Here is a 26534-nt window from a genome sequence, read left to right as displayed (position 1 = left end):
TGTAGCTATTGTGAAGGGAGTCATTTCCCTAATTTCTTTCTCAGTCTGCTTGTCCTTTTATATAAAGGCTTGTGTTGATTTTGTAGCCAGCCACTTTGCTGAAGTTGTTTATCAGCTGTAGGATATCTCTAGTAGAGTGTCTAGGGTCACTTAAGCATACTATCATACCATCTGCAAATAGTGATAGTTTGACTTCTTCCTTTCCAATTTGTATCTCTTTGACTTCCTTATGTTGTCTAATTGCTCTAGCTAGGACTTCAAGAACTATATTGAAAAGATATGGAGAGAGGGGGCAGCCTTGTTTAGTCCCTGATTTTAGTGGGATTGCTTCAAGTTTCTCTCCATTTAGTTTGATGTTGGCTACCGGTTTGCTGTATATTGCTTTTACTATGTTCAGGTATGGGCCTTGAATTCCTGTCCTTTCCAAGACTTTTAGCATGAAAGGATGCTGAATTTTGTCAAATACTTTTTCAGCATCTAATGAAATGATCATGTCGGTTTTTCTTTGAGTTTGTTTATGTAGTGGATAGCATTTATGGATTTACTTATATTGAACCATCCCTGAATCCCTGGGATGAAGCCTTCTTGATCATGGTGGATGATCGTTTTGATGTGTTCTTGGATTCGGTGGGCAAGAATTTTATTTAGTATTTTTGCATCGATATTCATAAGGGAAATTGGCCTGAAATTCTCTTTTCTTAGTTGGATCTTTGTGTGGTTTTGGTATCAGCATAATAGTGGCTTCGAAGAAGGGGTTGGGTAGTGTTCCATCTGTTTCTATTTGGTGGAAAAGTTTGAAGAGTATTGGTGTTAAGTCTTCTTTGAAGGTCTGATAGAATTCTGCACTGAAACCATCTGGTCCTGTGCTTTTTTTTTGGTCGGAAGGCTATCTATGACCCTTCTATTTCTTTAGGGGTTATCGGTCTGTTTAGATGGTCTATTTGATCCTGGTTTAATTTTGGTAATTGGTATCTGTCTAAGAAAATGTCCATTTCCTCCAGATTCTCCAGTTGTGTTGAGTACAGGTTTTTGTAGTAGGATCTGATAATTTTTTGAATTTCCTCGGTTTCTGTTATAATATCTCTGTCTTCATTTTTAATTTTGTTAATTTGGATACTTTCTCTGTGCCCTTTGGTTAGTCTGGCTAAGGGTTTATCTATCTTGTTGATTTTTTCAAAGAACCAGCTTTTGGTTTTGTTGATTCTTTGTATGGTTCTCTTGGTTTCTACTTGATTAATTTCAGCCCTGAGTTTGATGATTTCCTGTCTTTTTCTCCTCCTGGGTGAATTAGCTTCTTTTTGTTCCAGGGCTTTCAGTTGTTCTATTAATCTTCTAGTATATGCTCTCTCAATATCTTTTTGAAGGCACTCAAAGCTATGAGATTTCCTCTTAGCACTGCTTTCATTGTGTTCCATAGATTTGTGTATGTTGTGACTTCATTTTCATTAAATTCTAAGAAATCTTTGGTTTCTTTATTTCTTCCTTGACCAAGGTATCATTGAGTATTGTTCAGTTTCCATGTGTATGTGGACTTTCTGTTATTTTTATTGTTATTAAAGACCACTTTTACTCCATAGTGATCTGATAGGAGGCATGGGATTATTTCAATCTTCTTATATTTGTTGAAGTCTGTCTTGTGACCAACTATATGATCGATTTTGGAGAAGGTACCATGAGGTGCTGAGAAAAAGGTATATTCTTTTGCTTTGGGATGAAAAGTTCTATATATATCTGTTAACTCCAATTGGTCTAAAGCTTCAATTAGTTTCCCTGTATCCCTGTTTAGTTTCTGTTTTCCTGATTGGTCCATTGGTGAGAGTGGAGTGTTGAAGTCACCCACAATTATTGTGTTAGGTGCAATGTGTACTTTGAACTTTTATTATTGAACTTTTTGAAAGTTTCTTTTATGAATGAGGGAGCCCTTGTATTTGGGGCATAGATGTTCAGGATTGAGAGTTCTTCTTGTTGGATTTTTCCTTTGACCAGCATGAAGTGACCTTCCATGTCTCTTTTGATGACATTAGGTTGAAAGTCAATTTTATCTGATATTAGAATGGCAACTCTGGCTTGTTTCCTGGGACCATTTGCTTGTAGAATTGTCTTCCAGCCTTTTACTCTAAGGTAGTTTTTGTCTTTGACACTGAGGTGTGTTTCCTGTATACAGCAAAATGTAAGGTCCTGTTTACATAACCAGTTTGGTAGTCTATGTCTTTTTATTGGGGAATTGAGTCCATTGATGTTAACAGATATTAAGGAGTAGTGGTTATTGCTTCCTATCATTTTTGATTTTAATTTTATACATGTGTGGTTATCTTCTTTGGGTTTGATGAAAGAAGCTTAATATTCTGCTTTTTCCAGGGTATAGTTTCCCTCGTTGTAATGGTGTTTTCCCCCTATTATCCTTTGTAGGCTGGGTTTGTGGAAAGATATTATGTAAATTTGGTTTTGTAATGGAATATCTTGGTTTCTCCATCTATAGTAATTGAGAGTTTCACTGGGTATAGTAGTCTCGGCTGGCATTTGTGTTCTCTTAGAGTCTGCATGAGCTCCACCCAGGATCTTCTAACTTTCATGGTCTCTGGTGAGAAATCTGGTGTAATTCTGATAGGTCTTCCTTTATATGTTACTTGCCCTTTTTCTCTTACTGCCCTAAGTATTCTTTCTTTGTTTAGTACATTTGGGGTTTTGATTATTATGTGACGGGAGGTATTTTTGTTTTGGTCCAGTCTGTTTGGAGTTCTGTAGGCTTCTTGTATATTCATGGGCATCTCTCTCTCTTTAGGTTAGGGAAGTTTTCTTCCATAATTTTGTTGAAGATACTTGCTGGCCCTTTAAGTTGTAAATCTTCACTCTCATCAATGTCTTTAAATTTGGCTTTCTCATTGTGTCCTAGATTTCCTGGATGTTTTGGGTTACAAGCATTTTGCATTTTCTTTAACTGTTGAGTCCATGGTTTCTATGGTATCTTCAGCATCTATGGTATTCTTCTATCTCTTGTATTCTGTTGTTTATATTTGCGTCTATAGTCCCTGATTTCTTTCCAAGGTTTTCTATCTCCAAAGTTGTCTCCCTTTGTGCTTTCTTAGTTGTTTCTACTTCTGTTTTTAAATCCTGGAAGTTTTTGCTCAGTTCTGTCATTTGCTTGTTTGTGTTTTCCTCTAATTCTTTAAGAGATTTTTGTGTTTCCTCTTTCATGACTTCTGCCTGTTGATCAAGGTTCTCCTGTATTTCTTTAAGTGATTTTTGCGTTTCCTCCTTATTGGCTTTTGTATTCTCCTGAATTTCTTTCAATGATTTTTGTGTTTCCCTTGTAAGGGCTTCTAATTTTTGATCCATTTTCTCCTGAATTTCTTTAAGTATGTCCTTCATGTGTTCCTGTACCAGCATCATGACCAGTGATTTTAAATCCAAATCTTGTTTTTCTGGTATGTTGGGGTATCCAGGACTTGCTATTGTTGGAGAATTGGGTTCAGATGCTGCCACAATGCCTTGGTTTCTGTTAGTAACGTTCCTACATTTGCCTTTAGTCATCTAGTTCTCCCAGGTGTTAGATGGTCTTATTGTCACTGGCTGGTGCTTCAACCTACTGTGGATCTTTAAGGTTATTTCTGCAACACTGGATGACTGGGTTTCCTCTGGAACAGATTACTGTTATGCTGCCTTCCTCTTTTGTGCCTTTGGAGCCCTGTTCAGTCTTGCCTCAAGCAATGTTATACTTAGGTTGTCAAGGTCAACCAGGTGTTCTCTGTCTGCTCTATTATGGAGCGTAGATGGTGTGGTGGGGGTCACTCCCTCTGTTGATTCTCACCTAGGTCACAGGTCCCGAGACAGACTGGCTTGCAGATGAACCGCCTATGTGCTCAGTTCCTGAGTACACGCAGACCCCTGGAGATTTGCACCCCCAGATATCTAAAGCTCAGGGTGATCCAGTACCTAGTGACACTTTTCTGTCCCAGGAGGCAGCGAATATGGCCACAGGGAATCTCTTCCTCTGCTGCTCTCTGGGCAGGACACAGGCCCCATGCCTGACGGGCTGGCAGACAAACCACCTGTGTGCTCAGTTCCTTGGTGCAGGCAGACCCCTGGCAGTTTGCACCACCAGAGATCTAAAACTCAGGGTGATACAGTACCTAGTGATCCTTTTCTGTCCTGGCAGGCAGCAAATATGGCTGTGGGGCTTCTCTCCTGCAGCTCTCTGGGCAGGACACAGGCCTCACTCCTGGCGGGCTGGCAGACAAAACCGATGTATAAAATTCTTAAGGAATTAGTAAAGCCATTGTAAAATAAAAGTGTCCCTTGCAAGTGATATTGAGACTAAGGGTGGAGGAGAATAGGATTATGTTGTCCCATGGGTAGAGGTAAATATTCTGACCTTAGGTGATATCAGATTATGTAAATGCTTCCATTTCAGATTCACTACTGTCCTATGGATGTCTTTTTTCGTCTACTAAATTTATACCATTTTATCCTAGACAAAATTCTTATCTATTCAATAAACTATTTTTTTCATACAAAGGATGCATCATTCTTTCTCTTATTTCCAAAGGATGCCACAACAAATAACATTGTAAATGTAACTTGATTTTAATGGGCAAATATTATCATAATTTAATTTCTTAATCTGAAAGTGACTATTGTGGAAGAGATGGTCTCAAGCATACTCCAACATGTAATTGGATGCATGTCTCTTCAACCTTATAAGACAATTTATTCTGTAAGGAAATTCTGGTACAATTTATTACTTAAATTTCAATATTTGTCTTACTCTAAAAAATAATTATCACTACAAATTCAAGGTATTATTCAATATTACATTCATCAGAATGCTGGTTGTTTTTAAAATATGATATTAAAAATTTCTTTTCTGTGCTGAGAACTCAAGCTCTGGGCATTTACTATTTGGCTAGGTTAAGTTTCATTTATTTTTCATAGTAGTTATAGAAAGAGAAAGTCACAATTTCATCCTGTTATTGAAAAACAGATGAACTATTTCTGAGGGTTTAGACAAGCTGCTTGAACACGTTGCTTCCTGGTTTCAAACACAGAAATGTGAAGGCATTATCATATCCATCAGTACAAATTGTTAAAAACTGAACTCTGTAGTTGTCATGTGTTTCAGGGCCTGTCTACCCTGTATGTTGGCTTTTTACACATATATCCAAAATATGCAGGAGACGAGGAAAAAAGCAGATGTAGAGTGGAATGTCAGGATTTATTTGACTGTACAGTCCCTAGGGAAGCCCATCTTGCTTTCTAAACAATAAACAGACCCACACTAAAACACAGAAGCTGCATGCTAACAAGGGTGTCAGGGTTTGCATTTTGTGGAGAATTTGAATTGCCTGTCACGTAGTATGCTCCAAGCAGCAACAGACAAGAATATGTCCTTTGTACTTCTATCTCAGGAAAAAAGAAAATATAGAGGATATAAAGCAGGAGAGAACAACTGGGAATCAGGATGATGATAATGGAGGAAAATGGCCTTGCTCTGTTTCAAATGCTCCCCTAAAATCTTTAGTATGGAAATTACTTTTATAACGATTTATGAAGGTACATGTTTGTTGCTTTATAAACATATCTGTTAAGAAGTTAGACTCCAGAAAACCGAACAACCCTATTAAAAAATGGGGTACAGAGTTAAACAAAGAATTCTCACCTGAAGAACTTCGGATGGCGGAGAAGCATCTTAAAAAATGTTCAACTTCATTAGTCATTAGGGAAATGCAAATCAAAACAACCCTAAGATTTCATCTTACACCAGTCAGAATGGCTAAGATTAAAAATTCAGGAGACAGCAGGTGTTGGAGAGGGTGTGGAGAAAGAGGAACACTCCTCCACTGCTGGTGGGGTTGCAAATTGGTACAACCACTCTGGAAATCAGTCTGGCGGTTCCTCCAAAAACTGGGCACCTCACTTCCAGAAGATCCTGCTATACCACTCCTGGGCATATATCCAGAGGATTCCCCACCATGTAATAAGGATACATGCTCTACTATGTTCATAGCAGCCCTATTTATAATTGCCAGATGCTGGAAAGAACCCAGGTATCCCTCAACAGAAAAGTGGATGCAAAAAATGTGGTATATCTACACAATGGAGTACTATTCAGCCATTAGAAACAATGAATTCATGAAATTCTTAGGCAAATGGATGGAGCTAGAGAACATCATACTAAGTGAGGTAACCCAGACTCAAAAGGTGAATCATGGTATGCACTCACTAATAAGTGGTTATTAACCTAGAAAACTGGAATACCCAAAACATAATCCACACATCAAATGAGGTACAAGAAGAAAGGAGGAGTGGCCCCTGGTTCTGGAAAGACTCAGTGAAACAGTATTCGGCAAAACCAGAACGGGGAAGTGGGAAGGGGTGGGTGGGAGGACAGGGGAAGAGAAGGGGGCTTACGGGACTTTCGGGGAGTGGGGGGGGCTAGAAAAGGGGAAATCATTTGAAATGTAAATAAATTATATCGAATAAAAAAATTAAAAAAAATAAACATATCTGTTAACTCCATGTGATCTTTCATGGAGTGTGCCAATGTCATAGGAAAAACACTAGAGAGTTTGTTTTTCTGACCAACAAATGTGCTTCTAAGCCTTTAGTTTTGAAACCCCAATAACACTGGGTACCCTTTTCCTTAGATTCTATATTGGATGATCATGACCTTTCCCCCCATTTTATAACAGCTACTGGAAGATCTAAGGTGAATATTCATGAGTTTATTGTGCTATTTATGACATATGTAGGCTTGCTTTTACTGTTATCAGTTCTATGATTCATGTTTATATGTATTTCTTCTACATCCTACTTTAACTGTAGTATGTTTGACATGTTTTTGTGGTGGTGGTTGTTGTTAAAACCAGGTGCACTGTGATTTCCATGCTTGATGCTCTTCAAATGCTAATTGATGTCAACCATGAAAATGCTGCTGGTAAATAGCCCCACAGCACAGATTATTGGTTTCTGGGTCCAGATACATCAAATATGTAATGTGGCTCTGGCAAAGAGATAATGATTTCTACACAAGCAGTGGACATAGTGCTTATAAGCTTGAGTAATTATTTCCATTCAAAACCATAGAAGCCACTCTAAGGAAGTCCTCTGCAAGCCAGTGGCCTGGCCACCATCCCCCAGAAGCTGGCAACAAAGGAAACAAAAGATAAAGCAAAAGCCACAGTCAACAAACAAGAATGAGCACACCTCAATATAGAAGGCTAACAACTCAGGGTACTGGTCTTGAAATAGTAACTGACCAGGAAACAGGAAAAAGTAAGAGAGTAGAATCTAAAACAACACATAAAGAAGAAGAGTGAAATTAGTCACCTGTAGCCTGAATTCCATGTACTATCTCACCATGGCATCAGCAATCGTTAAATTAACCTTATGTCAAAACAAAACAAACAAAACAACAACAACAACAACAACAACAACAACAACCATCCAGACTCTGATCTTCACCCAAGCAAGCTGCCATGATAGTGAATTAACCACTTTTCTTCATTTGCAAAAAACCAACTCACACATCATTCTTCTCTAGCATTTAGTGCAAAACTCATCAGGAAAATCCTTTGATGTTGATTCTCTGTCAAGGATCCCTCCCTCAGTCCTTGATTATGTACTTTCCTTGCTACGGGTCTGACATGGTTTCAGAAAGTCGCCAATCTGGCAAAGAATATGCTTTTAGTAAGAGACTTTTTTAAAATTAAAATTACTGACTGGGACCCAATAAGAGACTCAAAGTTCTCTAGGTAAGGCCTCAGCTATTGTTATTCCAAGGCCTTTAAAGGTAAATCCCACAAAATTACACTTCTCGGGGTCAAGTTAACTCATATCCTGTCTTGATGCAGGTAAAGCTTAATTTTTGTAACAGATGCGGGTCAGATGCTTGAGCTATCCTTAGCAAGCCAGCAAGCATTTTGTACACAAATGAAACTTAGCAGTTAGCCTGTTAGCCATGTGTCCCATTATCCTGTAAGAATAGCTGAGGAAGTGAAAGATTCTTACAACAATTAGAAGTTTATAACTGTACTGGCTGGTTTTGTGTCAACTTGACACAAGCTGGAGTTATCACAGAGAAAGGAGCTTCGGGTGAGGAAGTGCCTCCATGAGATCCAGATGTAAGGCATTTCCTCAATTAGTGATCAGGGTGGGAAGGATGGTACCATCTCTGGTCTGGTAGTCTTGGGTTCTATAGGAAAGCAAGCTGATCAAGCCAGGGGAAGCAAGACAGTAAATAAGATCCCTCCATGGTCTCTGCATGAGTTTCTGTTTCCTGACCTGCTTGAGTTCCAGTCCTGACTTCCTTTGCTGATGAACAGCAATGTGGAAGTTTAAGCTGAATAAACCCTTTCCTCCCCAACTTGCCTCTTGGTCATGATATTTGTGTAGGAATAGAAACCCTGACCAAGACAATAAGAACAGCCCAACTGCCTGGGAAAGTAATCCATTCAGGGTAACTTAACTGGGAGGGTACATTTTTTTTCAAGATAAGAACAACTTTCACATAGCTTATAAGCTAAAATCAATTTGTTTTTACAAGTCATTCTATCATAGTAAATGACCCTCTAAACATAATGTTCACCACCACACATCATATCTTCATAATATAATTTCTGCTCTGTCCAGTACTTTGGACACTTTAATGAGTTCTTTCTAAGCTTGTATCAAGACCTTGGTTACACTGGGCAGGTCGAAATGTCTATTTATCTATCTCATCTTGATAATTCCTTGACTTTACTTTAAAAGTCAAAGCCAGTATCTAAAAAGGGATTACTGGGCAACTTGTAACTGTGTATCTTTCTTTTCTGGGATTGGCATCACTTTTCCAGACCACTGTAAGCAAAGGTGAACCACTTAAGTGCTTTAGAACATTTGCTTCTGAATGTCTTCCATGTATTGAGAAGTTTGTTCACTAACTGTGATTGAGTAAAACACATACCTGTCATTCTGGTCGTATAACAAGATGTCCACACAACTTATATAGGTACATGTTAAATCTACCTACATCTTATTTTTGTGTTTTTGTATATAGGAATAAATTTACTGTATATATTTGAATTTTTTGTTCTCTCAAGGGATCTAACTTTTCATCTTGCTATCTTTTTTTAATCTAAAGATTTATGTTTTGATCCCAAATACTTCTGCCAACCTTAACCCTTGAGAGAATTTCAGCATTTGTCAATATATAGACAGTGAACATATAATGGCCAGAGTATACAGAGCCATATTTTAGAGACATTGGCCAAATCACTCACAATTGACAATGGCCTGGGTCTATAAAAGAAATACAACCACTCTGAGACTGTATTTCATGATTGTAGACCCATGTACATCAGGACAGATCAATTCCCTGAGCCCAAACACTAAGCCGCAATTAACAGTAAAATGCCGGGTTGAGAGAAAAAGAAGTCTTCTGGAAAGGAAGGTCCACCTTGACTGTCATTGCTATCCAGGTGGCCAGAGATGGAAATGGATAAGCCTGAAATATAGGTCACTCAGGTCTACCCTCTCTTTGTGTACTTTCACTTCTATACTGACTATTGCTCAAGTCGGCTGAGCCCACCAACTACAAAGCATTGAGTAACTTCATCACCTGATTTGTGACACAAAATATTTTAAGTGTTTACCTGTAGATCACAAGGAATACCATCATTTCCTATAACTATGACAAAGGTATAAGGGGTTCTTCACTGCTGCTTTAAAGCCCTGGCCATATAAGAGGCATTTCACCCTAGCAGGCTCAAGATGGTGTCCCTTATCATGAAGGATGCTCAGGTACTGACGTGACCTGTTCTTAGAGAGCTAGAACACTCAATCCAATGTACAACATCATAAGAGTTTCTGTATGGACACATTGATATCTTTTCTCCCCTCTGCATAATTTTTACTTATTTTTAAGTTTTATTTTATTTTACTTCCACCTCTAGGTAGATCTTTAATTTAGACAGTTGTAATCACATACTCATCTCTTTAACATTATACTATCTATGCTGGACACAGGTTGAGTGAGTGTTCTTATCTAAATTAAGAGAGCACAAGCATTCTGGCATTCATTTTTAAAGTAACTTTTTAAATTGATTCTTTGTGAATTTCATACCATGTACCCAAATCCCACTCGTCTTCCTGTCCCTTCAAAGATGCCTTCTATACTTGCAACCTCCTGAAAGAAAACAAAAGTAAACAAAACAAAACAAAATCTTACTGCAGAAACAACAGCATACACTTTTGTACAAACATCTTTAACTGCAAATGTTCATTGCAATGAGTCTTTGGTCTGGTTTGAGGCCTATGACTTTTGCTACACTATTATTACTGGGTCCTCACCAGGACTCCTCTGGATATCCTGTTGGATATCCTGTGTTAGGAGATTCTGCAGCTTTGGATAATAGTTCATATATAGGGTAGATGTTGGGATGAGCCTTAATCCCAGGATGTAGGAGGCAGAGGCAGGTAGATTACTTGAGTTTGAGGCCAGCCTTGTCTATAGCCTCGTCTATAGAGTGAATTCCAGGACTACATAGAGAAACCCTGTCTCAAAAAACCAATCTCCTTAAAGATAAGTCCTACTATCTTTTTGAAATTAAGCTTTATTTTGAATATGTAAAATTGTACAGCATTTTAAAATGACTATTTAGATTGTTTAATAAGAGAGTCACTAATACAAAGCTGTTAATGGCACTATTTATGAGTTTAATTCACATCAAGTGTGGACCCTGAGTGACTCAGCTGCCACTCTCTCTCCCGCCCACACAGCAGAGGCTGGCCTGTGAAAGGAGAAACCCTGCTCAGGACATTCCATCCCCAGTCCACTCCTTCCTTCTCCCCGTGCAGCAGCTCATATGACAGGATATGTGGCTAATGTAGCAATCCCACAGTGATTATTCCAGTCTTTGGCCATCTTCATGATCCCTTCATGCCCCGTTCCTCACCCCAGCTGAAAGAAGAGTATGCTCTCCATTAAATAGAAAGAACAGAGTGCAGCAGCTTCGCTACAATAAATTCACTTAAGCACCAAGTCAAAAAACACACTTGTTAGAAAGATTCAGAAAAGATAGAGGGTTGTTTCCTGGATACCAATAGTTGAATCACACAGGACTCTGAAAAACGTCACAGAGATAGGACAGAAGGTCTTTTAACTACATGTGGTACAGAAATAGAGTGTGTCAGAATTGACAAATAAACTAGTGCAAATTCCTTATTAACCTCTAACCTCAAACCACAACAGAATCATTCTGTTATTATCACACACTAGAACTTCTGCATTCAATCTCTATGGGATGTAGATTTCTGGCATATATATCTGAATACTGTGTACAGTAACTTACTTTTCAGTGTAAATATATTCTGAAATTTATACCTGTTCTTGACCAGCCAATAACTGTTGCCATCTGATTCTTCTCCCTCAAAGCCATAGCCGACCACCAGAAACGCATGATTTAGGTGAACCCTTTTATACTGTGGGTCATAATAGATGTCTAAAAAATAAAACCAAAGCCAAGGTGAGAGGCTCCAGTGACCTCCCAGTGATCATATCATCAACAATAGGAGAGGCATTTCTTCAATTCACTGGAATGACATATGCAAGGTAAGACTAAACAAGAGTCTTCACTGTTATCAGGGTTAAGACTATAAGCTTTCAGATACATACATCAGAAATAAAATTAAGCATACATAAATCCTTTGGTAAAACTGTTGCTTGGTTGCACACAAAAAATCTTGTTGACTTACTTGTTGGTTAGTCTAAGCAAAACCCATAGAAAACAAAACCTAATGCAACAGAAAATTCCTTTATAAGAATTATCTATATAAATGAAATATCTGATTAAAATCTTAAAGATCAAATACCTGGAGAAAATTCAAGTAAGTTATACCACATGGAACATAAAGCTAATTAAAAAATATTAATGACTTGGACTAATGATATTATATTTAAGTAATGTAATGTTAAAAAAATTATATGATGTTCTTCATATAGAACATAAAATCATAAATGGACATTTTTACATCAAATATTATGTAACTAAGAAACCACAAGATTAATTTGCCATGGCAGTGGTACAATGTTTATGCATGGATTACCAGAAGGAAGACACTTAACCACTGTCATAGAATTGGAAGGAACTATGGCTGGCATCACCTGCAACAGAGATGGGCCCCACTTTAGCCACTGCCTTCATAAGGGCTTCCTCACTTCCAGGGATTTGCACAAAATCTCTGACATTAGCTGCAGAATTCTCAGCATGGTACCTGCACTTTCCACCCTTTTATAGTTAAGGGGAAAGAGATTCATTCATTGCCATCTCCCGCCTGGAGAACATGAGCTAGAACCACCGAGCCCAGCACATTGCAGATGAGGATCCTCAACTCACTGTTCTTATAAAACATTCCAGGAAGAGAAGTTCTACTGGGAGACTTGGAGCTGAAGATTAGCGTACTTGTGTTCAGTGATACTCATAGGTCTTCTGTCCATAACAAATATTCACAGTAGAGAGCGATGTGTCCTATGTGGACTGGCTTTCCTAACCTCTGTGTTCACAGCAGCAAGAAGGGGTCCTTGGACAGCAGACCCTCAAATGACCATACAAAGACTAATACTGTCAGTTACTGTGACTTCCCCCTGCCCACTGCTCTCAAGAATAGCAGCCAGCAGCCTGACCACCCACCTCCTGAAGAACAAGAAGAACCAGTTTCCAGCCTTCAGGGGAGGGGCTTGGTCTGCCTTTGTTTCTGGGGAGAGAGGCATCATTAAAGATGGAGACTTAAACCAGAAGCCATGTGTTTTTGTGTCTCTCCATGTAATTTCTCTTGCAGCCTGTTCCTTACCCATCTCTCCTTCCAGAGAACCCACGATTAAGATGTGTGAGCTGGCCTCTACATATGGTGCCAACGTGGCATAACTGGAAACGGAGAGGCAAAATGAGGGATGTTTGTCTGGATTTAGGAGCTCTAAGGAAAAAGAAAAGGTAAAAGTTTATGTATCGGGCATGGTAAGCAACAGGGTATTAATTTAGCACTAATGATGTCATTTATTTCTAAAGAATGTTGCTGCAGAAGTGTGTAAAGATACAGGCTAGACTGACTCAGTATGTAGGCCCTGCTCTGAGATCAGCTAGGGTGTGAAGACAACATGGAACAGGGAATTTAGTTAGGCAATTGTCAGCAGTCTAAACTGCACCAGGCAAGAGAAATAGGGCATAAAATAATATAAAACAAAATAAAAACAGTAAAAAACAAAAAACAAAAAAAATATTTCTAGAAACATAAAAGAAAAAAGGAAAATGGGTTTGGTTACATTGCAGGCGCGCTTTAATTTCTATGTTGTTTGTCCCAGTGCACGGATTGTATGTCTACATGTACATTTATTTGTCTGTATTTTGTGTGAATGAGTGTTTGTTTCATGTTAAAAATAAAAATTGATTAACATTCCGTCTGCTGGGGCCTTCAGCCGGCAGGCCGCAGGCTAATTCAAAGCCGCACACGCAGCAGCGGGCAATGGTGGCGCGCACGCCTTTAATCCCAGCACTTGGGAGGTAGAGCACTTGTGGCGCAGGGCACAGGCCGATAATGGCGGAGGCTAGAGTGAACCCATAACTCTGCGGTGCTGCGGCGGGTGTGGCGCACGGCCGGGGACGCTGGCTCCGGCCTCAATGGCCAGCCTGGGTCAGCGGCTATGACTCTGGACTCGAGCCAAGTGGCCTCCGGGCATGGCCTGAGTAACTTAGTTTTTCCTCTGGACAACAGGAGAGAAGTGTCTCCCCCAAGCGGCCCCTAGGATCCCTTACATGAGGAGTGTTTTGTAAAACTTTGCTTCAATAAAAGAAGCTGAGATCTTACATTTTTAATATATTTTACTTATAGAAATCTCTTTTTTTAATAAAAATATTTGTTTATAAAAATGTTTTGTTTATAGAGAAACAGGCCTTTGCTTATGGGTTTTTTAAAATTTTTAAATAAATAATTTTCAAAGGTTATTAAAATAAGTTAATTGGCTAAGATATCTCTTTAAGTTTGCCACAGGAGAACTACTGATGTGGTGTTAAAATGTTATAGAGATACTTTAAAGAAATGTTTTAAATGCCTAATAAAACGTTTATTCCTTGCTTCAAGCAGCAATCAAATTAATTATTATTAATGGTTGATATATTACATGGCAAGCCTTTATAGGCAAAATTAATAATTGTTATCCAAAAATATGTTGTTGCAATTTACTTTATATTTCTATATGTACATCCCATAAATTATACATCAACTATGGGACTAAAGTTTATATAACGAATATTCCTTTAAGTTTTCTCTGCTACAGCACTTGGGTGCTATAGCAGCTATTTTTAAGATGTTAAAAATCAATCTTTTAATAATAGTAAATATATATAAAGCTCATGGTTTACAATTGCTTAAAATTGTTCTATTTTAATACTGCTAATTCTTAATTTTTACAATTGTTTATATAAATATAATTCAAATTTCGAAGGATGTATTCTCTAAATTACTATCCTTTAAATATTTAAAGGTTAACCAAAGGCTGAAGAGACAGCCATGGGTGCTAAGAGCTAACTCTTATATTTTTATGTTTATAAGCCTGGAGAGATAGCTCAGCTGCTAAAGGCTAGGTCCTCATTCATGGAGCATAAGAACTCGAATCCCAGCGACCACATGGTGGCTCACAACCACCTGTGGTGAGATCTAACGCCCTCTTCTGGTGTGTCTGAAGACAATTACAATATGCTTATTTATAATTTAATCTTTAAAAAGGTACCTGGACAGGACCCCTTGGGTCAGGGCACATAAAGTTTGTATCCCAAAGAGGTTATGTAGAAATATTCAGATGTACAAGCACATTTTATTATTTGTATCATCAAAAGAGTAATGGAGTAATGGCTTAAAAAATAATTTTATATTTTTACGTACATCAAATTATAAAGATTTGTTCTTGATGTCCTCAATTTCTACTTCTACCGCATAATGGTGTTGATTCTAGAGGACTTAATTAACTTTTACAGATAATTGATACTCATATTTCTAATTTAAAAAATCAAAATATGTACATAGTTATGATTCATTTTGGGGCATTCTAGTTGCAACCGCTCTAACAAAAGGCAACTGAGAATGCTATGCTTATTTTCTATAGTTAAATAGCTATTACCTATGTTATGGTATATGCTTGGTGTTCCAACTTAGATTAGAACAAACATTGGAACTGGCCATTTAATAAATAAAGGCTATTCATTTGAGATATCTTTGACAATTTGATTTCTTTATTATCCTCAAAGATGAGGATGTAATATAAAACATTTTTACAAAACAAAATAATATCTTCTTAAAAAAGAAAAACAGAGGGGAAATGGTATCCCTGTGCATATAATTTGAATTATGCATATATATTTTTAAGAAAATTTTAAAATTTGGATGCCAAGGAAATTTTGCTAAATGTATATGGCTTCCTATCACTAGGCACGCCAGTGCCTAGATGAGGTGGAAGAATTCACTTATTGGCATTGCTGTTTTCCTCAAGATAGATTAATAATGTTTCTTAGATATGCGTGAGGTGGTATTTCCTAATATGATCTTTATAGCCTCTGCATAAAAATACTCTTGATTTTCATAGATGGCTCTTCTGAAGGAAGAGCTAGATATCTTATTTATAATCAACAGGTGGTTATAGAAACACCTGGGCTCAGCTCAGTTAGCAGAGCTGACAATGATATTAAATGTTTTCCAACCTATAAATAATACTTTTAATCCTTTTACAATTAGCTTGTATGTTGCAAAATGTGTCCTTTATTGGAAACCTATGGCACGTTTAATTTTAATACACCATCAGGATCTTTGTTTTCACTATTGTAAAACAATGCCCTAACTGCCTTTTCTTATCTCCAACTCTCCATTTAGGGGTTTATCTATGTGGTCTTATGCCCTATCATTTTTGACAAATGGATGTAACTCGCTATGCAAAATTGGATAAAAGATTTCTTTTCACTTCTCTACATTTGAGAGAAGCCTCTAAATGTAATCAATCATTGTTCACAAGTTTTTATACCAAGGGATTTCCATGGTTAAATGGTGGGACTCGTTAACCAATACATGGAACAGTCCAGACCCCGTTTTATTATGGAAAAGATGTTCTATTTATACTTTCTCTCAAAAAGAAGATGCAACCCGATGGCTGCCAGAAAGATTGATATGGTAGGTAAATAGAGACCCTGAATCAGCTGGTAAGTATGACTAATTCAATAATGTTCTTAAAGCTGCTTCTCCCATATTGGGAAGGTAGGCTGCTTTTCGTCTAGCCATTAATTTGCAAGCCAGGTTTTATTCCTGAGCTACTAATTTACAACCAAATTAAATACCATGGTCCCTCCAGAGAAACAGTCCAAGCAGTTTTGCCCTTTAATCTCTTATTTTGTGTTTCAAGCAGATATCTTTCAGATACAGCACTCGAAGGTGGGCTGCTACAGCAATGGCTTCCAGGACTCGAAGATGGGCGGCTATGAAAGAGGTGGATGGAGAGAGGGAATTGGATGGGAGAGGGAATGGGGATGGGAGTGGGGAGGGGGAGCAGATGTAGGAATAACAGGAGAGAGAGAACTCAAATTGGATGTGGGTGGAGGGAGAAGCATCTCTAGGACATGCCAGAGACCTGGGATGGGGAGGTCCCAGAGTGGCTATGGGGGTTATTCTAGCTGAAACTCCTAACAGTGTGGAATGTGGCACCTAAAGCGGCCACCTTCTCCAGTCAGGCAGGACTCTCAGTGGAAGGATAAGGACAGCAACTCACCCACAAAACCTCCAAACATGTTCTGTGCTGGGAAAAATACAGAGCAGAGATAAAAAAGAATGGGCAACCAATGACTGGCCCAAACTGAGATTCACCCCATGGGCAAGAACCACTTTCTGACACTGTTAATGATATTTTATTATGCTTTCAGACAGCATCCTAGCATAACTGTCCTCTAAGAGGCTCTATCCAGCAACTGACTGAAACAGATGCAGAGACCCACAGCCAAACATTAGATGGAGTTTGGGGAGTCTTGAGGAAGTGTCGGGTGAAGGACTGAGTGAGAGACCTGAAGGGGATAGGGACTCCATAGGAAGACCAACAAAGTCGACTAACATGGACTCTTTTATGCTCCCAAAGACTGAATCTCCAACCAAAGAGTGGGCATGGACTGGACATAGGTTCCCATGTACATAAATTTGTTGCCTGCCTGTGGATCCTGTTTCTCTAAACAAGGCTGCATAGTAAGATACCACCTCAGGACCAAAGCGAAGTAAAAGCATTTTAATAACTGGAGAAGAGTCTCTTCAAATGCATGGAATTATTAATTGCTATTTTTATGAAGTATAATGGAGGATGTGTTCAATACATTTTATATGAAGAAAAAGTATAGATACTAGAGGAGAATCAGAACAAATGTGGGGAAATGTCTAATTGTGTTTCCAGTGTGCTCTACAAAATTCACCCTTCTGCCCTGTACTTTGGAAATAATAGTAGCCTCCAGGCTTCCCTATCATAGTAAATTAATGCTTTCCTCCTGTGCTTGTAATCTGTATTTTTAAAATAACATTACATTTATATTTTTACAGGTCTTAAAACTCTGTTTAAGTGGATTTTTATCTTAAATAAAACACGTTTTAAATAATTTTATATGGAAATTCAGTGAATAAATGTGATCTAACTATGTGTCTCACAAATGATTAATATCCAGAACATGCAAAAATTAAAAAACAAATCCAATACAAAAACAAACCCAACACCAATAAAATAAATACCCAACTAAATTTGGAGAGGTTAGAACTAATCAGAGTTCTCAAAAGAAGGAATAAGATAGCCAAGAAATACTTTTTAAAATGTTTAACATCATTAATCATTAAGTAACTAAAACTTAAAAAATTACTTTGAAATTTTATCTTACTCTGACCAGATAATAAACAGATGGATAAAATCAGCTGATGCAAGTGTGGATAAAGGGGGATGCTTATCACTGTTGGTGGCAGTTTGGAAAACAGAGCACAGTTTTCTCAAAAAAGACAGAGATAGATCTAACCTATGATTCATCTAGAACACTTGTGGGCATATAACCATGGGTCTAGGTCTTAGCACTGAGGTACTTGCTTGTCTTAGTCAGGGTTTCTATTACTGCACAAACATCATGACCAAGAAGCAAGTTGGGGAGGAAAGGGTTTATTCAGCTTACACTTCCACATTGCTGTTCATCACCAAGGGAAGTCAGGGCTAAAACTCAAGCAGGGCAGGAAGCAGGAGTTGATGCAAAGGCCATGGAGGGATGTTTCTTACTGGCTTGCTTCCCCTGTGTTGTTCAGCTTGCTTTCTTATAGTACCCAAGAACACCAGCCCAGAGATAGTACCACCCACAAGGGGCCTTCCCTGCTTGATCACTAATTGAGAAAATGGCCTATAGCTGGATCTCATGGAAGCATTTCCTCACTTGAAACTCTTTTCTCTGTGATAGCTCCAGCCTGTGTCAAGTTGACACACAAAACCAGTCATAGAAACAGTTTAGATGTCTATCCATTGGTAAATGGATAATGAAGACTTCATACATATACACAATATATAGAATATATCAGTTATAAAGAAAAAATGAGTTTATGAAGTTCATAGGTTAGTGCGTGGAATTGGAAATAATTCTGAGTGAGGTATCCCATACCCGGAGAGACAAATATATCAGGCTGCCCCTTGTATATGGTTTCTAGTTCAGGTTTAGGTATCATTTCATAAGGGGGTGGTGAAAGTGGTGCGTACATGATTGTGAAGAGATAGTGAACATGTGTAATAAAAATTATTTGTTGAGACATGAGAGGGACATTGAACACATGAAATCAGAGTTATGACGTTAAACACATGATCTCCACAAGATCCATCCTGCCAAAATATCAACATGGACAGTGGGGAGGATCAGGAAGTCTGAGCCCTTGTTGTAAAGCTATTGGCATTTGATAGTTCCTTTAGAAGAAGAGTAAGTTTTCTTTATGGATATGGCCCCTGAGAGCTTACTTATGCTTTGACCAATTGTCTTATACTCATGTATTCACATGCAATATTATGTGGGCTTATCAGGTTTAGTAATAGTAATAATAATAATAATCATAATCATAATAATAAACAATAATAAAAGAGTGCAGGAAGTTGGGAAGAGAAAGTGGTTTGGGAAGACAGAAGAGGAATTGGAGACAAAGAAATTTGACCACAGAATATTACATGTGTACATATAGTAGTCTAAGAGTTCAATAAATAAATCAATAAGAATGTGAGTTTTCAGACAGTAGATTGTCTCTGCAGTTGTGATTTCTACAACTTGAGCTGGAGTGGCAGCAGCACAGGAGTTCTACTTACTGGTCCTCTGTATGGATAGGATTCCTCAGTTGCAAGGCCGCCATCGTCTTTCACATATTGGAAGGCATTCTGCATGAAGCCTCCACTGCAGCCATGGGTAAAATTAAATCCCATGCAGTCCAGTAGGTTCTTCTCACTCAGAGGGATCAATCTCCCTGTTTTCCTGAACATTTGTCCTTCTAGGGATCCAGTTGCACTAAAAGCCCAACTAGAGGCACAATGACCCTAAGGGATGAGAAAAAAGCTGTGAGTCATTACATCATAACAGATATTTGTGGACAATTCCCACTTCAGAATATGTTTTATAAAACAGTCAATTGCATGTTACTCCATACCCAGAAAAAGCAAAGATGACATTTCTTTCATAGCTTTTCGTGAGTGGTGTAAGTTGGGACTATCATACTGCCATACCTGATTCTTCACAGGAGTCACATAGCCAAGCTTTCTCCAATCCACATATTTGGGGACATAAAGAAACTGATGATCCTGGAATACATGCATCTTCTTGATCTTCTGCCTTTGAAAGCCTGTCATAATTTTCATGAATTCTACATTGGTCTTCAAGGAAAGTCAACCAATCACTGAGGGTGTTTATTGCCAGATGCTGGAAAGAACCCGGGTATCCGTCAACAGAAGAGTGGATGCAAAAAATGTGGTATATCTACACAATGGAGTACTATTCAGCCATTAGAAACAATGAATTCATGAAATTCTTAGGCAAATGGATGGAGCTAGAGAACATCATACTAAGTGAGGTAACCCAGACTCAAAAGGTGAATCATGGTATGCACTCACTAATAAGTGGATATTAACCTAGAAAACTGGAATATCCAAAACATAATCCACACATCAAATGAGGTACAAGAAGAAAGGAAGAGTGGCCCCTTGTTCTGGAAAGACTCAGTGAAGCAGTATTCAGCACAACCAGAACGGGGAAGTGGAAAGAGGTGGGTGGGAGGACAGGGGGAGAGAAGGGGGCTTACGGGACTTTCGGGGAGTGAGGGGGGCTAGAAAAGGGGAAATAATTTGAAATGTAAATAGAAAATATATCGAATAAAAAAAATAGAAACATATTTAAAAGAAGGAACTTAAAAAAAATGTTTAGTGTTCTTAGCAACAAGGGAAATGCAAATTCTAACTGCTTTGTGTCTCCTACCAGAGCCAGTCTGGTTACTGTCAGGAAATCAAAGGGTATAGTGTCTTAGTCAGGATTTCTATTCCTGCATAAACATCATGACCAAAAAGCAAGTTGGGGAGGAAAGGGTTTATTCAGCTTACATTTCTATATTGCTGTTCATTTCTAAAGGAAGTCAGGACTGGAACTCAAGCAGGTCAGGAAGCAGGAACTGATGCCGAGGCTGTGGAGGGATGTTTCTTACTGGCTCCCTTTTCCTGACTTGCTCAGCCTGTTGTAGAACCCAAGACTACAGCCCAGGGATGGCACCACCCACTATGGGTGCTTCCCTCTTGATCACTAATTGAGAAAATGCCTTATAGCTGGATCTCATAGAGGCATTTCTTCACCTGAAGCTTTCTCTGTGATAACTCCAGCCTGTGTCAAGTTGACACACAAAACCAACTAGTACACATGTGTGTGGCAAGTCTGAGGAAAGAGTCAGTGTTCACTGCTACTGGGATTGTAGCCTGTAGCCACTGGGAATTCAGTGTGCAGGTTTATCAAGAAACAAAACTACAACTGAAATACAACTTAGTAAGTGATGAGATGATATTTCAACATACCTGATACATTCTTATATCTGTGTTCTCTGCTGCATTGCTCACAACAGCTAAGACACAGGAGTAATCTAGACCCCCTCCAGATGGTTAATGTATAAAGTAAATATAATGCATTTACTCAATAGGTTTTTGTTCAGACTTTAAAAATGACATCATCACATTCTTTAGGAAACTCATGGAAGATTAGTGTGTTTAGCAAATAAAACCAGAGTATTAAAGACTAAAAGCATGAGTATTATGATATGTTGGAGTTGAATTTAAGTGTGGGTGTATCAGAGTGGCATAGGTAGGTCACTGCATGAAAAGGGAGTCACTGAAACAGAAGAGAGGTACCATCAGTTTAGGAGACCAAGAAAAGAAACTGTGGATGGTGGATACACTAACCCATTACACCATAAAAGTAGGGATAGCTTATTATAAACCCTGTGGTATGGCAGAGGACTGGGTAGTACTTACAGTGCAGCCTAAAGTACAAGGCATTGAGCCAAGATTGAGAGAATGATTTCTGTTTTTGAAGATGTATTTGTTTCATGGTTTTCTGGCATGTAACTGCCACCACGAGGAAAGCAGTGTTGACTGAATTATATACAGCTTTAGAAGTTAGCAAGAACAGTTATGTATATAATTAAGTTCTGTATTCTTTGCCAGAAATATATATTCTGTATAAAGAAGGGCAATCCTTGGTAGCAATCTGTTACAGAGAAGAACTGTAATAAATATATTGGTGTTACTCATTGTTGTGGTTTGAATGTGTAGCACACCCCACAGCCTCAAGTTTGTCCTTACAAGTGATGAGGCAGGAGAATATGGAAGGTAGAGGTAGGGATTCCAGAGATTAATTTAGGAAAGATAGAAGGAGAGGCCTGACTGGATATTTCTACTCTACCTTCTAATGCACCTACAAGTACTATTTCTCATTCAATAAATACTGTTTTCTTGCACCTATCCATGTGCTTTTGCAAGGGTCATTGTTGAGACTTAAGAGTCTACGAACTAGAATGGCTGCCATATAGATTCAAATATTTGCCTCTAACAATGGGATAATTGGGATGGGTTGATTCTGGCATCTTTAGGATGTTCTGGAAAACTATACCCAAGGGAAATGAGTCCATAGTATCAGCACACAGAAGATGATGAATTTACAGTCCAAAGTGCTAAGCTTTACCCTATAGTTTCTGAAAACCAGGCCATGCATTTGTGAATAACTGATTCTACAGAAATGAAAAATCCAAATCGTGAGTCATGGATTCAGAGAGACACTGAGGATGGGCAATTGCTCTCACGTCAGAGCACCTTCAATCCAGCTCTCACAGGCCCATCATTGAACCAGGAAGGTGAACTCTAATTTGCAATGAAGTACCCAGGAGGTGGTGAGGCCAGAACTATGGATATCCACCAAAGAAAGCTAAACATATGGAGTCAGCCTGAGAGAGAGTCTACATGGCCTACAGGGATCATAGTTTAGACACTCAGCTGTCTGAATCAGCTGTGGTATTTAGGATATGGTCTTTTGCTCTATGAGTTATTGTCTTGTCTTGGACTTGCTATTCCTTGCTGTGTACCCATAATTCCCTTTGGAATGGAAATTCACACTCCATGCATTTGTCTTTTGGACGTCTATAATGTGGTATTAAGTGTTTAACTTTGCAGGTAGTCACAGTTAATGGTCTACAAAAAAGATTGAGCTTAGGAGGCTTGAACATTTCTGGGAATATAGTGACTTTTGAAGTTTGTGAAATAATTTGTAGCAAGTGACGGCTGTGTACCATTTTGCATGGTTGGGCTACTTTGGGTTGTGAAAAGGTTGCTTGAGCAAAAACTACACTCATCCTGTAGATGGATCCTATGTAGTCACAGTAGATAGTACAGGACTCTGATATGTCTGTATAAAATGAGACTCATGTCTCAGGAACAGGCCAGTGGAGCAGTAAGTGACATCTCTACACTGAGTTCCTTTCCAGTTGTTATTTATACTTTGTGAATTCTTGGGACTTAACCATTGGGAGCCCCAGGAAATTCAATATAGACTTTCTTTTTTTTAAAAAAATATATTTTTAATATTTTTATTTCTATATTCTTTGTTTACATTCCAAATGATTTCACCTTTTCCAGATCCCCCCTCCCCATATGTTCCATAAACCTTCTTCTCTCCATCCATTCTCCAATCACCTCCCTCCTTTTTCTCTGTCCTTATATTCCCCTCCAATGCTAGATCAATCCTTTCCAGGATCAAGACCCTCCCCATACTTCTTCATGGGAGTCATTTGTTATGCGATTTGTGCCTTGGGTATTCAGGGCTTCTGGGCTAATTAATATCCACTTATAAGAGATTGCATTCCATGTGTATTCTTTTGTGATTAGGTTACCTCACTTAGGATGATATTTTCCAGATCAAACCATTTGCCTAAAAATTTTGTGAATTCATTGTTTCTAATTGCTGAGTAGTATTCCGTTGTGTAAATATACATCATTGTTAAAAGTAGGCTTTAAAACCATGGAAACAAGCTCAACTAAGATGCCAAAGCTTTTAAGTTCAGACTCCATTTTAGAGAACCTGAACTCAGGTAAACTAACAGGCTGGTACCTAACATTAGTTTCCAAGTTGCCCCCCCAACAAAACCTGAGCCTACCTCCAATCGCTAGGCTAATCCCCAACAAGATCAGTGTTTCCAGGTTATTCCTCCAACAAATCTGCACCCCAGGTTACAAGCCCACCCATTGACTATCAACCACCAATGCAGAGGAGAGCAGAAGTTAAGTTTATGATATGACTCCCAGCACCAGCCAATTATGTTAAAGGTCACAATAGCTCTCTAATTAGATGCTTGCACACATGTACTCACTGCTTGCTACTTATTATAAGGTCTTTCCCTGATAGACATTCAGGGATGCCCCCCACTCCCACCAAAACCATCCTGTGTGATGGTGGTGCATTTCGGCTTGAGTTAGCTTGAATAAAATAATGACCCTGCTGTGAGTCACATCAGATTGGCTTCTGTGGTGCTTTTGGGAATCACTAACATTTCCCTGGTACAACACAACTAAGGATGGAAACCCGACTCCATACTGAGAGAACCACGCACTCTTTCTCTTAGGACACCATGCGTATACCTTCAAGCAGAACTATGCGTTTATGAACATAAAAATTTATGGAAACAAAACCAGGAAGAAGCAGAATACTAATTTAAAATCTAGCTTTAATTTTAAGATGTCATGGTATATATTCAGGTTTTTAAAGAAAAAATTAAAGATCCTTATAGGAATTATTTAAAGAACTTTAAGGCATGGTAAATCTGGTAGTTTTATTAGCATGAATGTGCTTCAGAGCTCAGACCACAGTGCTGATCTTACATGAATTCAATGTTGCACTACACACAGCATGTGCTAGATGCTGTGGCAGGCTGCCTCCTGTTGTTCAGCCTCTCCAGCATCATTCCTCTCACATCAGGAGGCAGAAGACTCCCAAGGCAATGGCAGAGCACTTGCTTCACTCTTAGGCTATGCTGTTGTTACCAATCAAGCCACAACTATTACTCTTGCTGCTGGAATAAAAGCACACATCACATTAGTAAGAATGGCTGCAGTATAGTGGCTTTGTCACAATGCCCACCCTGGAACATATTGGTTTCATGTTCACCATGTTGAATGCCAAACTACAGTACAGCAATCAGGAAGAAAAGGTTGTCAGCCACAACGTAATACAAACTTTTCCCACATTTCAAAGAGCTGAACACCTAAACAAACAGTGAACTGCATGTTGTTTCACAGCTAAAGCAAGTGAGGACTTCAGTTCTTTCTTGGCTTCCTGTGCCCAGTTGAGGGTGGGGGTGGGACTTTGTCATACCTGATCCCTCCCAGGAGTCAGATAGCTGTTATTTCCAAAATCCTCAGGTTCAGGCAAATCAGGAGCCATTTCTTCTCTATATATGTTTCCACAGCAATTTGCCCTGAATTCTTCTGTAGTCTTCATAAAAAAGCGAATAATACATTGAAAACCAAGAGACTAACTATAAGGAAATGAGTTGAAGAAACAGAATTAACAATGTCTCACCAAGTCACTGAATTCATTCAGGCCCATGGAGAAGCTGGTCTTGCCCTGCTCATAGTCTGCATTGTGCGCCTCAATTTTCTTCTTATTCTCCTCCCACACTGCTCTTCTGTGTGCTTCTTCATCCTGGAAATGAGTACAATAGATAGCATTTCTCATATTAACCCCACATAGAAGTTGAGTAAATGGTGTGTAGTGACAAAGCAGCCACAGATGTGACCTCATGACACTGCTGCCAGTCATCCTTCTTACCTAGAGGGTCATCAAAACTTCCCACCTTGAGTTCATAATGCATGGTCTTTAGGCAAGTTCTTAGTGATGGCTTGTCTTTATGGTCACATTTATGCCACACAGGCTCCCAAAAGCAAGATACCCTTTCTCTGAGATCCCTCTGGACAGTTCCCATGTTACCTACCGGGCTGTAGGTTTTTGCAAATTCCATCTTCCATTCCTTCCACTCAGAATCCAAACGTGAATCGGAGTATGGAGCAGCTGAAGTCATTCCCAAGAAGAGGATGAGCAGGAAGACAGCACTATTTGGGTCCCCAAAACATAGAGAATGAGTAGTTGTTTGATACCATGGTCAGCCCCAAAACACATACACAATTAATGTTATATGCATTGTCTAGGCTCTATTTAGCAATATATATGTATATGCATATATGCATGTAATAACAATGAGTGAAAAAAGAGGGCAGAATTTAAAAAGTGTCAGAAAGGGTATTTCTGAGGATATGGGGCAAAAAAGGGAGGAGAGCAAAGCTATAATTCTATTATTATCGTAAAAAAAAAAAAAAACTAAGAGACAGACAACCAAGAAAACGAAGCAAAAACAAAACAAAAAAATAAAACCTAAGAAACAGGAGAAGTCTCAGGTCATCAGAGCAGAGCTATGAGGAGGAAGTTTGTGGAGAATCAGTTAGCAGGGTGGAGAGCCTTTGTACCTTGCTAGTCTCTGCTCTTACCTAAAGTGCTGCAGCTTCTGTTCACAGATGGAAACCAGAGCCATGCTGTCCAGGGCCTCCTAAGAGCAACTGACAAAGGAGGCTGGTGGTGATCGACCAGAGCAGCCTGTGGCTCCACCTTTTCCTGCCTGGAACACTGGCTAGCCCTTTCCTGAAGCCTCAGCCTGGCCCGCAGAACAGAGGTCACAAGCCAGCTGCACTAGTGAGTTAAGTATCATAACAGGAAGCATCCGGAGACTAAGCAGACCCCGGGCACAAGCTGAATCATACAGGATGTGGCTTCTCTGAGAATGCCAAGACTCACAGGGTGCCTCATTTTTTTATAGTTAGCAGCTGTTAGAGAACACAATTATGGCAGGATGAAGTCAGTGGAGACAGCTAGTGTTTCTCACAGTCATACCTCAGATTCTGCGTCTGTAGGGAGAAC

At 38.9% G+C, this 26534-nt stretch overlaps 2 protein-coding genes across 3 annotated transcripts; both read right to left on the bottom strand.

Annotated features, from left to right (window-relative positions):
- Nucleotides 1-11307: 11307 nt before the first annotated feature.
- LOC127664921 (testin-2-like) lies at nucleotides 11308-19952 on the bottom strand. Its single transcript, XM_052157199.1, has 3 exons — nucleotides 19769-19952; nucleotides 19358-19582; nucleotides 11308-11477 (listed from the first exon to the last, which is right to left on the bottom strand). The coding sequence occupies exons 1-3, from the start codon at nucleotides 19898-19900 to the stop codon at nucleotides 11439-11441; spliced, it is 396 nt and encodes a 131-aa protein (XP_052013159.1). The 5' UTR covers nucleotides 19901-19952; the 3' UTR covers nucleotides 11308-11438.
- A 4322-nt stretch (nucleotides 19953-24274) lies between these two features.
- On the bottom strand, nucleotides 24275-26303 carry LOC127664920 (protein CTLA-2-alpha-like). Of its 2 annotated transcripts, none has more exons than XM_052157198.1 (5): nucleotides 26108-26303; nucleotides 25558-25675; nucleotides 25146-25268; nucleotides 24939-25058; nucleotides 24275-24633 (listed from the first exon to the last, which is right to left on the bottom strand). In XM_052157198.1, exons 1-5 carry the CDS (start codon nucleotides 26149-26151, stop codon nucleotides 24625-24627), a joined length of 414 nt encoding a protein of 137 aa, XP_052013158.1. In that variant the 5' UTR covers nucleotides 26152-26303; the 3' UTR covers nucleotides 24275-24624. The 2 variants fall into 2 exon arrangements, with proteins under 2 accessions (XP_052013158.1, XP_052013157.1); XM_052157197.1 differs by having other exon boundaries at nucleotides 24275-24636; nucleotides 26108-26302.
- Between the last annotated feature and the right edge of the window lie 231 nt (nucleotides 26304-26534).

Source organism: Apodemus sylvaticus, chromosome 14 (assembly GCF_947179515.1).
Source record: "Apodemus sylvaticus chromosome 14, mApoSyl1.1, whole genome shotgun sequence".
NCBI lineage: Eukaryota > Metazoa > Chordata > Mammalia > Rodentia > Muridae > Apodemus > Apodemus sylvaticus.
Note: the sequence above shows the minus strand (reverse complement) of the source record. Positions and strands in the feature narration are given on the sequence as shown.